Below are 14,794 nucleotides of genomic sequence, written 5' to 3' on the forward strand. Positions count from 1 at the left end.
ATTCCCAGATAAGTGCCGGCATCAGGGCTAATAGGATAGCTCCTGGTGATCAGATTAGCAGCGGTAAAGTACTGCTTCTAATAGGATACCGCCTGAATGTGTTTTTGTTTACGTGTATTTTTGCAGTGCAGCTGTTATTGTGATTTAATTCTCAACAAATGGCCTTGCAGTGTATTATGGGAAATATGCAGACATAGCAGAATTGCTAAGGGTTGCCTTCCCTACTATTTAATGAAGTGTCTCTAATATGCCATCTGAAATCATTAAGGAGGAAAAGATAGGACTTTACAAAAGTTATAACTCACAATCATTTGTCGTGTTGTAGCCATACCAGACCTTGTCCGCAAATAAAACCAGATACATTGTTATGAACCTTTATTAAGTGGTTCACATTTCAGTATAAATCACACTAAAAAGATTTAAAAAAGCTATTTACACTACAGTGCTGACACCTTGAAAATGATATAAATAAGCTCTATGGAAAAGCCTGGAATTGTCAAAAAGAATTCTGGCTCATTTTACAAAAAATATATATGTTAATGTCAGCTCTATCCTAGAACCTACAACTGAAAACTTTAGAGAGTCTATGTTAAACCTGCAGTGTTTACAGTGCATCTGGCCCTAAGTGCTTTGATATTTCACAGTTATGGACAGGCACTGAGGAATGTTACATCGCTACATAACTATATTCAGTAACAGACTACAGAGCAAGTACAAGCTTGCCCCATGATTACCAATCTTTACATTATTATTATTACGTCATGTATAATAAAAAATAAAACTATATATACATATTTTAGCACAGGTGTTCCTCGTCTGTCCGCAGGACTGGGTTTGTAGGTATAGGTTGCCGTGTGTCCACTATACTTTCTCTGGAGTGTTTGTTAATAATTTCCAACCGAGACTCACTCCCAGTCTTTCCTTGTGAGTCCTTAACATGATCAGTTTTTACCTTATATGTCTGACATTCTGTGGGTGCAGTGGAAATACTTGGAAGATTAATATTGTCACTAATTTGGTGGGGTGAAACCGGTTCCTGTTTTACTTGCTGTGTTTTTTGCTGAAGGTCCCGTAACTGCCAAATGTCAGAAAACTGCACGTGAGACATATGCGTGCTTGCTGTACTGAATGTATTGCCTTCTTTTCCAATGTCTGGTTTCAGTTCCACTATAACATTTTCTTCCAAATTAGTTTTCTTCTGTGCCACTTCTGGGTGGTACGTCTTGAGTCGGATATGCCAGGCCAGACTACAGACAGCTGAAACGGTCTTGAACTGATGCACAACATTTCGTGGAATAAAGTAGATGTCATCATCATATAGCTGAATCCTAGCGTAGCGAATGCCTTCTCTTCGCAGCTGGTTGAGCTTTGCGTCGTCAATCCACTGCACACACTGAAACAACATCAATAGTAAATACCACTTCTCTTGTGTTAAATAGTAAAAATGAAATGGCAGAGTAAAACAGAATGTAAATATACTGTACAGTACTAAGGTTTTCCATAAATCAATATCCTTTTGGCTTGCTAGGCATCCACCTGTGCCATAAATCTGACAGCAGCAATAAAACTTGGCTTTCCAGCTATTACACCAATTATACTAACATAACATAGCATATAAACATACAATCTAACGACTGGTATAATCCAATCCTGCAGACAAACAAATGTAATCACTTCTTGGCTTGGAATAAGATAGGGATCGCCAACACCTTTGGTATACGAAGTATCCATATTCACAGATGAGCCAAAACATTTTTTGATGAACTGGTTTATGTGAATGAAGACAGACCGCACCATCTTCCCCCCCAAAAAAAAAAAAACAGCCCCTAATACACTATTGTAGTCTCTGTTTGGGAAGAACTAAACATTGAATGAATAAAACCAATATTATGGGGTATATTCAAATAGAGTCGGAAACTACCTTCTTGTCGGAAAGACGGCAGTTTCCGACTACAATAGGTCGGAAGGGGTTCCGACCTACTCGATCCAGCCTAATTTTTTCCGACAAGTCGGGAAATCCGACTTGTCGGAAAGTACGTGGATCGGCGGAATAGCCGCGATCTTCTGTCGGAAAGGGGACCAACTCCGACAGGTTTTAGCCCTGTTTCAGACAATGTCAATCCAGCTTTTAAAAAAGCCGGATTGACACTGCCAGGATCGGGCCAAACCTGTCAGATTTGCCCCGGTGTCCAGGCAGCTGCTGTGTGTCAGGGCTGTTATTGATTTTAGAAAAAAACATTCTTAACCACTTTGTCAGGGTTTTTTTTTTTTTGAGTAAATTAGGTGAAGAACATGAATTTAACCCTATCCAAAATGATTTTAGTTAAAAAAAAATAAAAAAAATATGTTTTGGATTTTCTTTTTCTTTTCTTTTTTCAAAATCGGGAACACTGCGACCATCAGAAAATCAGTAACATTGCGACTTTACTTTTTAGATCCGGACAGCCTCCAGGTATACAGGAAGGGGGTCTTGGGGTGGGTTAATTTACACTCCCCAGTGACTGCTATTGTCTGCAGTGATCGGCAGCACGGCAGACCCAGGGGCAGGGTGCAGGGAGGCTCTGACAGCAGTGGAGGGAAGTTTCCCTTCCCTGACACTGCTAACACAGTGTATCTGACTGGTCGCATCCTGTGCACTTGCAGGCATGGACGCATCTGATGCGACCATGCCAGGCAAGTGGTTAAATAAGCCCTAACATATACCTCACGCCAATCGGCTTCCTTTGTCCCTGCCGCCCTGGGGTGATACATCCTGTGTAGCAGCAGCTGGCTTGCAGAGAGCCGCCCGGTGCCGCTGACACTGTGGTGAGAGCAAGGCGGATGGGATATCCCACTGTATCATACAGGGCAACAGGGTCGAAGGAAGCCGGTTGGCGCGAGGTATATGTTAGGGCTTATTTAAGAATGTCTTTTTCTAAAATCAATAACAGCCTGTCAGGTCCGGGTGTTTTTGTGAATCCGTTAACCCGGGACCAACCACAGGTGTAGGTGCTGGGGTATGAAGAAAGCAGGGAGGACGAAGAAAGTTCCGTTTCATATATTTATTAAAAATAACAATTCAGTAAAGAGTTAAATGACAAGTTGTTAATCATCATATTATACTGAAGTATTGCAGGAATGGCAGAAATAATATGCAGGATAAATCTCAAAGACAAATAAAAGAAATGTTCATGGAACTGTATATAAAACAAGCTGATGAATAAATGTTGAATTGTCCAAATATAAACAAGCTTTGATGCTGAACTGCAGAATGTGTTTAACTGGGTAATGCAGACATGAAGAAATAACTGTAAGGATTTGCAATGAAGTTTTGAGAGTTAACTGAGAAGCTGTGAAGAATTATCCTTGTTATGGTAACATAGAAAATAAAAGTACTGAATTGGGTTACTTGCGGGTTCCGGAGATCACTGTGAAAACTGTAGCAGATGACAAGGTGATGAACGGGTTAAATGCAGAGTAGAACAAACGAACAGCTGAGGGTAGTGGAATCCTCCAAACTTTGTATGGTTGAAAGCAGACAGACAAGGTAACCTCATGCAAGACTCTGGGAATCCAACTGTTTCCAGTAGGTGTGCAATTAACTGACAGCACAGCGGAGAGCCGGTGGATCTTTAGCAGTGAAGGCTGCAGACGAACCTCTGGGAACGGAGGCGATATCTGGACCACGGGAATCACACAGGAATGCACGGAGAGAGCTCAGAGCTAGAGCACAGCGTTGATACAACAAAGCACTGGCCCAGAGTAACATAATCCTAGCCTACTTAAAGGCAGCACAAGCACGGGATTGGCTTACACCTGCCCACAGGTGTTTTCACAAGTGCTCTGTATTACCTATTTGGTCTCCAACATGGCCACCTCCTATACAGCAGACACACCGCAGTGCCTTAGGCCATTTGGTCCCCGCACTCTCAGTTCCCAGAATCTGCATTACCTGTGCCACTGATCACGCCGCGTCCCCACACGGGCGCACAGCACCGCGAGCAACCGCACTGGCAATGGACGAACCCCAGAACCCGCAGAGGTGAGAGACCGGTTCGTGACAGTACCTCCTCTTCTAAGGGTGGTCTCCGAACACCTTTGAACCTTATCAGGATTTTTGGATAAGTATTTCTGTACCAGTCTTGGAGCATGAACATCTTCAGAAAAAACCCAGGATCTCTCCTCCGGACCGTAACCCTTCCAGTCGACCAAAAACTGTAAACGTCCATATCGGGAACGTGAGTCCACAATCTCTTTAACTTCAAATTCCTCATCCTGCAAAGAGTGAACTTTAGGAGATTTGGACTGGGTAGTACGGAATTTATTGAGAATCCAAGGGTTTCAATAAAGATGTATGAAAGGCGTTAGGAATTCTCAAAGACGGTGGCAACTTGACTTTGTATGACACAGGGTTGAGTACCTTTACAATGGGAAATGGACCAATAAACTTGGGAGCAAATTTCTTAGAAGGAACTTTGAACCTGAGATTGCGCGTAGAAATCCAAACTTGGTCTCCCACCTTGTAATTCGGTACAGCTTTACGTTTTCTATCTGCAAAAGATTTATAACGAGCGGAAGTTTTGACCAACGACTTACGCACACAACTCCAGATTCTAGATAGACGTTGAAGCTCTTGATCTGCTGCTGGAACCTCTAGGGCTGGCAATGGATGGAACTCTGGCAAACGAGGATGAAAGCCGAAGTTAATATAAAAGGGCGTAGATTCTGAAGACGAATGGAAGAGATTATTATGAGCAAATTCTGCCAATGGAAGATAATCAACCCAGTCATCCTGTGAGGACGATATATATAGCCGGAGAAATGTTTCAAGGTCTTGGTTTACTCTCTCAGTTTGTCCATCTGTCTGAGGATGATATGCAGAAGAAAAATTCAACTTGACATTTAAAGATGAACAAAGCGACCTCCAAAACTTGGCCACAAACTGTGTTCCCCGATCAGAGATGATCTCTCGAGGAAGGCCATGCAACTTGAAGATTTCAGAGATGAACAATCTGGCTAGTAAAGGGGCTGATGGTAACCCAGTTAATGGAATGAAATGTGCCATTTTCGAAAATCGATCCACTATCACCCAAATGGTATTTCGCCCTTTTGATGGAGGTAGATCGGTCACGAAATCCATTGAGATATGAGTCCATGGTTGTTTGGGTATGGATAATGGATGTAATAAACCTGGTGGAGAACTTCTTGGACTCTTATGTTGAGCACATTTAGGACATGTTGCTATAAACTCTTGGACATCGGCTTTGAGACGTGGCCACCAATAAGACTGTTGAATAAATTTGAGAGTCTTTAGAACCCCAGGATGACCCATGAAGGAAGAGGAGTGAGCCCAGGTAAGCAGCCGTTTTCGAAGATTTGTGGCGACAAAGGTCTTGCCAGGCGGAGGAACTGGAGAGGTTCGAGTCATTAAAAAGGGCGTAGGATTCACAATGGCTTTATTCGTGGTAGCATCATTTAATTCAGAAGAAGCAAAGGACCGAGAAAGGGCATCTGCCTTTTTGTTCTGAGACCCTGGTCGATAGGTGAGCTTGAAATTGAATCGTGAGAGGAAAAGCGCCCATCTAGCTTGTCGTGGATTCAAGCACTGATCTGACTGCAGATATAGAAGATTCTTATGATCAGTATAAACTGTAATGCGATGTTGTGCTCCTTCTAGAAGGTATCTCCACTCCTCAAATGCCAACTTGATGGCAAGTAATTCTTGCTCACCGATTGCATAATTACGTTCGGCCGGGAGGAACTTACGGGAGAAATATCCGCAGGGATGGACCTTTTTATCTTCAAAGACTTGTGACAACACAGCTCCTACTGCTTCTGTAGATGCATCCACCTCTAGTAGAAAGGGATGATTCAAATCAGGCTGTCGAAGAATGGGGGCTGACACAAAGGCTTGCTTTAAATCAGAGAAGGCTTTGATTGCTTCAGAAGACCAGTTCGTAGGATTTGCTCCCTTGCGAGTTAGGGCTGTAATGGGAGCAGCTAACGTAGAATAATTCTTAATGAATCTCCTATAGAAATTAGCAAAGCCAAGAAATCGCTGAATCCCATTGAGAGTTGTAGGAGTGGACCAATCTCGGATAGCTTGTACCTTACCGGGATCCATACATAGCTCTGATCCAGAAATGATGTAACCAAGGAACGGTATGGAAGATACTTCAAAGGTGCACTTCTCTAACTTACAATAAAGTTGATTTTTCCTCAGACGTGTCAGTACCTCTTTAACTTGGTGACGGTGAGACTTTAGATCCTTAGAGAATATTAGGATATCATCCAGGTACACTACTAGACACTTGTAGAGAAGATCACGAAAAAGTTCATTCACATAGCTTTGAAAAACTGCAGGTGCATTACAAAGACCAAAAGGCATTACAAGGTATTCGTAATGCCCATCCTGGGTATTAAAAGCAGTCTTCCACTCGTCCCCTGCCCGGATGCGGATTAAATTGTAGGCCCCTCGGAGATCCAATTTTGTAAACACAGTAGCTCCCTTTACCCGATCAAATAATTCTGGAATTAAGGGTAATGGGTACTTGTTTTTCACAGTGATCTCATTGAGTCCACGGTAATCTATGCATGGTCGTAACCCACCGTCCTTCTTCTTAACGAAAAAGAATCCGGCTCCTGCAGGTGAAGAAGATGGTCTGATAAATCCTTTGGTTAGATTTTCCTGTATATAATCAGACATAGCTTGCGTCTCTGGGATGGATAGCGGATAAATTCGTCCCCTAGGAGGGGTTTTGCCCAGAACCAGGACGATTGGGCAGTCCCATTCGCGATGAGGAGGTAGAGAGTCTGCTGCTTGTTTACTGAAAACATCCGCAAAGGATTGATACACCGGAGGTAGGTCGGGAAGGCTAATTGACCGGAGAGGTACAATTGAGGCTAAACAGTCCTTGGTACAAGATTTACCCCACGAAATTACTTCCATGGTTTGCCAATTAAGTTGAGGATTATGTTTCTGCAGCCAAGGTAAACCAAGTATCACATCTTGAGAGGCTTTGGGAATCACGTAGAAGGAGATGTATTCGGAATGGAGCACACCAACTTTCATCTTGAGACATACGGTTCGATGAGTAATTATACCATCTGGAATTCGACTTCCATCCACTGCTGTAACAGCAACTGCTGCTTCCAGAGGCATGGTTTGAACTTTAGACCGTAAGACAAAGGCTGAGGAGATGAAGTTCTTGGCTGCCCCGGAATCTAGGAGAGCTGAAACTTTCACTGTAGAACTTGGAACTTCTAATTGAATAGACAAGGTCGGCTCTTTCCCAGAACGTGATTCTAAAGTAACTCCTAGCTTAACCTCTCTTGAATAAGCTAGGAGCGAGAGTTTCCCGGTCGGAGTTTGCAGAATTTAACTAAGTGTTCGGAGGACCCACAGTACATGCAGAGGTTACCCTGTCGACGACGAAGACGTTCCTCCTCTGTGAGGCGAGAGCGCCCAATCTGCATAGGTTCTTCTGTCGTTACCGGAGACTGTGATGAAGAATCTTGTTGAGGCCTAGGATGATAACGTGGACTGGATCGCTGTGCCCTGGATTTCTCTAAACATCGCTCCCTGTAGCGTAGGTCAAGTTTGTTACAGAAAGAAATCAATTCATCCACTTTAGTTGGCACATCCCGGATAGTTAAATCATCCTTGATTCTCTCTGAAAGTCCATTCCAAAACGCGGCGATCAGGGCCTCCTCATTCCAGTTTAACTCTGAAGACAACGTGCGAAACTGAATAATATATTGACTGACAGGACGTAAACCTGGACGTAGACGGAGAATCTCCAAAGATGCTGAGGTGGTCCTGCCTGGTTCGTCAAAGATTCTCCGGAAGGATGATACGAACTCCTTGTAATTAGAGAGGATAGGATCACATCTTTCCCATAATAGTGATGCCCACTCCAGAGCCTGACCGGAGAGGAGGGCAATAATATATGCAACCTTAGAACGAGCTGATGGGAAACTGGCGGACAACAGTTCGAACTGGATCTCGCATTGATTCAGGAATCCTCTGCAAAGTTTTGGAGTTCCGTCAAACTTACTCGGAGAGGGTAACTGCAAGCGGGACGTAGGCAGCGTCACAGGAGAAGCTGTAGTGGTAACTGGGACAACCGGAGTTGGAATCTGGACTTGAGACGTTTTAATAGCCGTATGAAGAGTCTCTAAACGGTCTGCCATAGTTTGCATAAACTGCACTATTTGTGTCTGTAAAGACTCCTGGTTTTCCAGACGGGAAAGGATATCTGACGTAGCACCGCCTCCTGCGAATTGGTCACTTGACGGATCCATGTGGCCAGTGCTTACTGTCAGGTCCGGGTGTTTTTGTGAATCCGTTAACCCGGGACCAACCACAGGTGTAGGTGCTGGGGTATAAAGAAAGCAGGGAGGACGAAGAAAGTTCCGTTTCATATATTTATTAAAAATAACAATTCAGTAAAGAGTTAAATGACAAGTTGTTAATCATCATATTATACTGAAGTATTGCAGGAATGGCAGAAATAATATGCAGGATAAATCTCAAAGACAAATAAAAGAAATGTTCATGGAACTGTATATAAAACAAGCTGATGAATAAATGTTGAATTGTCCAAATATAAACAAGCTTTGATGCTGAACTGCAGAATGTGTTTAACTGGGTAATGCAGACATGAAGAAATAACTGTAAGGATTTGCAATGAAGTTTTGAGAGTTAACTGAGAAGCTGTGAAGAATTATCCTTGTTATGGTAACATAGAAAATAAAAGTACTGAATTGGGTTACTTGCGGGTTCCGGAGATCACTGTGAAAACTGTAGCAGATGACAAGGTGATGAACGGGTTAAATGCAGAGTAGAACAAACGAACAGCTGAGGGTAGTGGAATCCTCCAAACTTTGTATGGTTGAAAGCAGACAGACAATGTAACCTCATGCAAGACTCTGGGAATCCAACTGTTTCCAGTAGGTGTGCAATTAACTGACAGCACAGCGGAGAGCCGGTGGATCTTTAGCAGTGAAGGCTGCAGACGAACCTCTGGGAACGGAGGCGATATCTGGACCACGGGAATCACACAGGAATGCACGGAGAGAGCTCAGAGCTAGAGCACAGCGTTGATACAACAAAGCACTGGCCCAGAGTAACATAATCCCAGCCTACTTAAAGGCAGCACAAGCACGGGATTGGCTTACACCTGCCCACAGGTGTTTTCACAAGTGCTCTGTATTACCTATTTGGTCTCCAACATGGCCACCTCCTATACAGCAGACACACCGCAGTGCCTTAGGCCATTTGGTCCCCGCACTCTCAGTTCCCAGAATCTGCATTACCTGTGCCACTGATCACGCCGCGTCCCCACACGGGCGCACAGCACCGCGAGCAACCGCACTGGCAACGGACGAACCCAAGAACCCGCAGAGGTGAGAGACCGGTTCGTGACACAGCCCTGACACACAGCGGCTGCACTGACCCCGGGCCAAATCACACAGTCAGATTTGGCCACTCTTTGAATAGGGGTTGTCGGATCTATTCCGACAAATGCATGTCGGAATGGATCCGACTTTAATTGAATATACCCCTATATGATTATTCTAAATAATAATTTGTTGATCTCCATCAAAATGACATAACGAAGCAGGGTGCAGAATACTGGCCCTACTGTATTCCTGTCCTCAAGTTACTGAAGAACAAAATAAAAGCAGCACTTACCAAGGATGCAGAAAAACACTTTCCTAATTTATTAAGTCGGAGATCAGAGGTAGAATAGACAATGGAGAAAAACCATGCATTCTCTTTTCTACACATCCCTGGCAACGGCATTCTGACTATTCTGCACTAATTCCATAAACAGAAGACTGGACTTCAGTAAATATAGTCCCATGATTTATAGTAACACAAAAAGATTCTTTAAGCATAACACCAAATAATAGCCCTTAGCTGCTCAAAAAGCTGCTTAAAAAAAGAATAAACAATGTTCATGCAATTTTTTTTTATTTAAAAGGAAAAATAAATCCATCAGGTGTATTTGAGGCAGTTCAGCACCTACTTAAAACATAGCAAAAGTTTTGTGGCATGCAAATGTCCAGATTTTATGGATATCATGCTTCAGCAGAGGTGACTTAAAACAACTGGGCCATTAGTTCCTTGTGCTTGACCAGAGCTAATACACATTGCTTTAATGATCATATAATAGTCATGAAAGTAAAAAAGAAAACCTGCAACATAGCTTAATATGCTATATTTTTGCTCTATAGACAAAATAAATTGAGCAAAATCAATGAAAGAAAAAAAAAAGAAACCCAGCCATTTCTGAAATGAACACCAAAATACAGGAAAGGAAACATCCGTCAAACCTGATAACACGACAATTTACCTGGGATAGTGGAGGTTCATGTAAGTCTAGCTGTAGTCTTTGTACCACCTCTAAGAAATCTTCAGCATGAAAACATATTACATCTTTGGTTATCCGAGGCTGGTCATTCCTGTGGTAGATGGAAAAAAAAGACTAAAGTAAGAGCAAGTTTCCTGTGCAAAACAGGCCCAATACCAGTTGAAAAACCACTTAACTGCCTAATACTTTTTCCAAAAAACAGCCAGAAATTGTCGCTTTTTTATGATTGAATTAGGTTAAGAACATAATTTTAAAATGTATCCAATGTGATTTAATTTAAAAAAAAATATCTTTTTTTAAAAAATAACTTTGGTTTAAACATCGATGGACAAAAGAATTGGCCCACCAATGCTTGCAACCATCACAACTTTACATTTTCATGGCGGCTGCTCCTCTGTGCAGCCGCCAGGTGTACACATGGAAGGTGAGGGCTGTTTTCTTCTTTTACATTTCCCAGCAGCTGCTAATCTCTGCAGCTGTGGGGTGGGAGGTGTCGCTAGGCTGCCTGATCAGCAGTGATCAGCTGCACCCTAAGCACTGGGGGAGGGAAGCAGAGGCGCCAGGAGGTCCTTCAGGATGGCAGTTGCAGGAAGATTATCTTCCAGCAGCCACACAGCGGGCATTTCTGACTGTTTGCATCAGATGCATCCATGTTAAAACCCAGCCTGGCTTGGTCGCATCTGATGCAACCACAGCAGGCAAGTGGTTAGGCACTGTAACATAAACAGCAAGTTAGTTCAAGGTGTAAAGTATACAGATGGGTCCACTGTTATCTTGACAAGTTTTCTGTGCCTAGTCACAACATGATTTATTAGCATAAACCCGTCATCTATTGTTCTCAGCTGCAATACAATACAGAGAACAATGCAGCAGGAGATTAAGTCATTAGAAGGAGGGGATTAAGTCCGACTGGCCAGTCTCAGTTAATCCTATTAAAGGTAAAGATAAATGTGGACCCATCTGTACATGAAACTATGTATTTACTATATTTCATGGCTTAGGAGATCATGCATAATGTATTTGATCATTCAAAGTGAGGGTGTCTGCTAAGGATATATTTGCCCTTTCCAATTTTATAAACTGAAATCTATTTGTAGTTTTAAAGGCTGAAAGCTATGAATACATTTTTGAGCACAGAATATTAAGACAACGACTGCCTGGACTTACAGTATCTCTTCATATTCATTACAATAGAATAGAAGCTTTATGAAATGAATAGTATATATGATAGAATTACTATAACCGTAGAAAAGCACGATGCTGTTTTAATTGTAGCATTAACGTGCAAAAGTTATATATGACACAAACTGGATGGAAAAGTCAGAGTGAAATCATCAAGGAAATGTGTAATCTGCATTAGAGCAATTGTATTACACAGAAAACCCTGAGTTTGGGTGAAGTCATATTTTCTTTATCCAACTGCTAACCCAGGGGCAGGCAACGTTTCTTTCTTTGGGTGCCAGACGTTTAAGACTGCAAGTCAGAAAAGCCTATGGAATGCCACTACCATTACATTTACAAAAAAGATAGGCACTAAAAAAGTTAGTGGCTTCCCTGTCCTTTCTTTTTTGGAAGTTATTTTGCTCAGGTGAGGTTGATCATTTGTAGTCTGGAGACATGCTTCATAATGTTATACTGTTATTAGACTGTGAGCAGGTAACTGGCAGGGTTCAATCATCAGAGGCCAGTGTTATTGAGGATTTGCTTTGTAGTATAAAACTCAAACCATCTAGCAGCACTTTTTGAAGGAAATTTACTAGAAAGCAATAAGCCTAAGGATAAATTTCCCCCTCAAGTATTTTGAAACATTTTTTAATTGCCCATCTCATATATAATCCTATACCGTATAGGGAAGCCAATCCCGGGATTCGCTTTTAATTATGTGGGCCCACCCACATAACCAACCATATACCGCGGGCGGACGGCGGGAAAACTCCACATTCTCTCTCCCCAGCGGCCGGGGGTGCCGGAAGGAGAAAACCGGGCAGCGTCTGAGCGTCCTGTGGATGCTCAACACTGATCCCTCAATCCCCGGGATTGGCCTCCCTAATACTGTATGATGTCTGTCTCTGACATGCTCAGTAGGTGGGGGAACTCAGGTACAGATATCAGTGACACTGGTGGGAGGGGTTAGATGTCAGACCAACTGTCAGTAACTAATGTAGCCATTACTTAAGATGACAATACAATGAACGATCAATTATCGACTGATCGGGCCAATAATTGCACAGTCTATGGCCACAACCCAGCACAAATTATTTGTCTGTTGGAAATATAAAATCTTCCAGTATTCCCAACGAATGTATTAATTGTAATGTGATATACCCTTCATCAGGCAGACCAACCTATTATCTGACCATTTATGGCAATCTCAGATAATTAGTCTGTCTGATGGGTACCTACTCCTTTCATTAGCACAAATCTACATAGATTGTGGTGAAATGGCATTTTTCAGAAATACTTTGTGAAACCATATGGCCAGTTCACAGCTTACATATCAACTGACCAGAGAGTGATTCAACTATTAAATCTCAAGCAACAAAAATACATCTTTGTACAGTCAATCAATGAATTGCTTAAGGTGAATAAAGTGTCTACCCAGGTAAGGGAAGGTGGGTGAATGCTTGGTCAGGCTTCTCACCCAGCTTCCCTTACCTGGGTGGACACTTTATACATCGTCAGCTAATGTTTCCATAATTACTTATTTGGTTATATACAGATAGCCATGCAGTTCTCATTTTTCATGCTCGTGACCCAGCGAAAGACTGATCCAAGATAATAGTACTTATAAAATGTCATAGTTATTGGCTATTTCTCCAGTATTTTGCAGAAACAGAGAAATGAAAACTGTACTTTTAGAGGACAGACTGTCAGCACAAGCAAAACACAAACATACTCCATCTCTCTCCCCCCCCCCCCCCCCCTTCCTCCCCCCTAATTTCCAACATTTAAAGCTGGTGTCCCAAGGTCAAATGCAGATGAACACATCTGCCAACAATAAATGTATCTGTTCGACTTTGGCACAAAGTATGGTAAATTCCACATTAATAGGAGAATTCAAATGCCGGCGGGTTTTTACCACAGTCGCGAGGTTTAGCTATTCAGTTGCAGCACTCAAAAGTCACTGCATCTTTTTTCTCGCACCTCCAAAGCAAGTCTGATTTTTCCTAAAATCGTTAATTTTAGGAAAACTTACCAGAACTTGCTCTGTGACCCCGCCAGCACCCCCCATGAGGACTAATTAAGCAATTGGAAGTTTCCAATTAGCTTAGTCAGTAAGTAGACACTTTCCGAAAAACAGCATCTTCTTCAACCAACATCGGGAGACAACTTTTTTCTATTGGATACTATGGGTACTGAAAGCGCGCATACCCATGGTAATCCAGGCATGAGGTAAGCAAGGTTTTTTTTTACCTCGCTAAGACTTGCTCCCAGCTGAATTCCCCCGTTAGTGTATGTTCCCATCTCAAAGAGGTCATCTTGCCTTGTTAGATGGCCATCTACAATTTGATCAAAATGTGAATTAAGAAAACAGGATTTTGGTACTTACCGATAAATCCCTTTCTCTGAGACCATAGGGGATGCTGGAGTATAATACCATGGGTATAGATGGGGTGATCAGGCGAGCCGGCACTTTAAAAATTTTAATGTGTGTTTGGCTCCTCCCCCTTTATACCCCTCCCCAGACCAGTTAAGAAACTGAGCCTGAGGAGGAATGCAATACGACTCTCTATCGGTATACACACGCACACCCATGTTCAATGTATCTTTGTGTGTTTTTGAGGTTCCTTTTTAACGGAGATCTCTTTTTCTGGTTGTCTGACTTACCTCCTATATGTGTGTGTATATATACACACACACACACACACACACACACACACACACACACACACACACATATGCATCTATATCTATCTATCTATATATATATATATATATATATATATATATATACATACACACACATACATACATATATGCACACACATACATATACACACACACACAGAGAGGATTGTCATAAATCGTGTATCACACAGGTCACAGCAGCCACACCCAGGATTAGAAACCATGACCTGTTAAACTGAAGGCAGGCACCTTACAGATTGACCGTTTCCTCTGCAAGCAGAAATAGCTCTAAGAAACAAACAAAATGACAGTAATGCAAGGAAACCTTGCAACCAGGTCCAGAGGACACCAAGCCACCAGGAACAACCAGTGGTAAAACCACACTGCCGAAAAAGAGCAGCGCAGGGTGGGCGTCCAGCCTCCCCTATGGACTCAGAGGATGGGATTTATCGGTAAGTACCAAAATCCTGTTTTCTCTATCATCCATAGGGGACGCTGGAGTATAATACCATGGGGACGTCCCAGAGCTTCCTAAATGGGCGGGAAAGCACTGAGAATTTACGGAAACTGCACAGCCAAGCCGAAAC

General features: G+C 42.5%; 1 protein-coding gene across 2 annotated transcripts in view; it reads right to left on the reverse strand.

Annotated features, from left to right (window-relative positions):
• Positions 1–360: 360 nt before the first annotated feature.
• RSBN1L (round spermatid basic protein 1 like) overlaps positions 361–14,794 on the reverse strand; it is a 183,462-nt gene continuing 169,028 nt past the window's right edge. For both annotated transcript variants that reach the window (XM_063926975.1, XM_063926976.1), the window contains exons 7-8: positions 10,341–10,449; positions 361–1,393 (exon numbers count right to left, since the gene is read on the reverse strand). In XM_063926975.1, coding sequence (XP_063783045.1) covers positions 797–1,393; positions 10,341–10,449 — 706 coding nt within the window. In that variant the 3' untranslated portion in view covers positions 361–796. The remainder of the gene's footprint in view (positions 1,394–10,340; positions 10,450–14,794) is intronic.

The sequence above is a fragment of the Pseudophryne corroboree genome, chromosome 6, assembly GCF_028390025.1.
Source record: "Pseudophryne corroboree isolate aPseCor3 chromosome 6, aPseCor3.hap2, whole genome shotgun sequence".
Lineage (NCBI taxonomy): Eukaryota > Metazoa > Chordata > Amphibia > Anura > Myobatrachidae > Pseudophryne > Pseudophryne corroboree.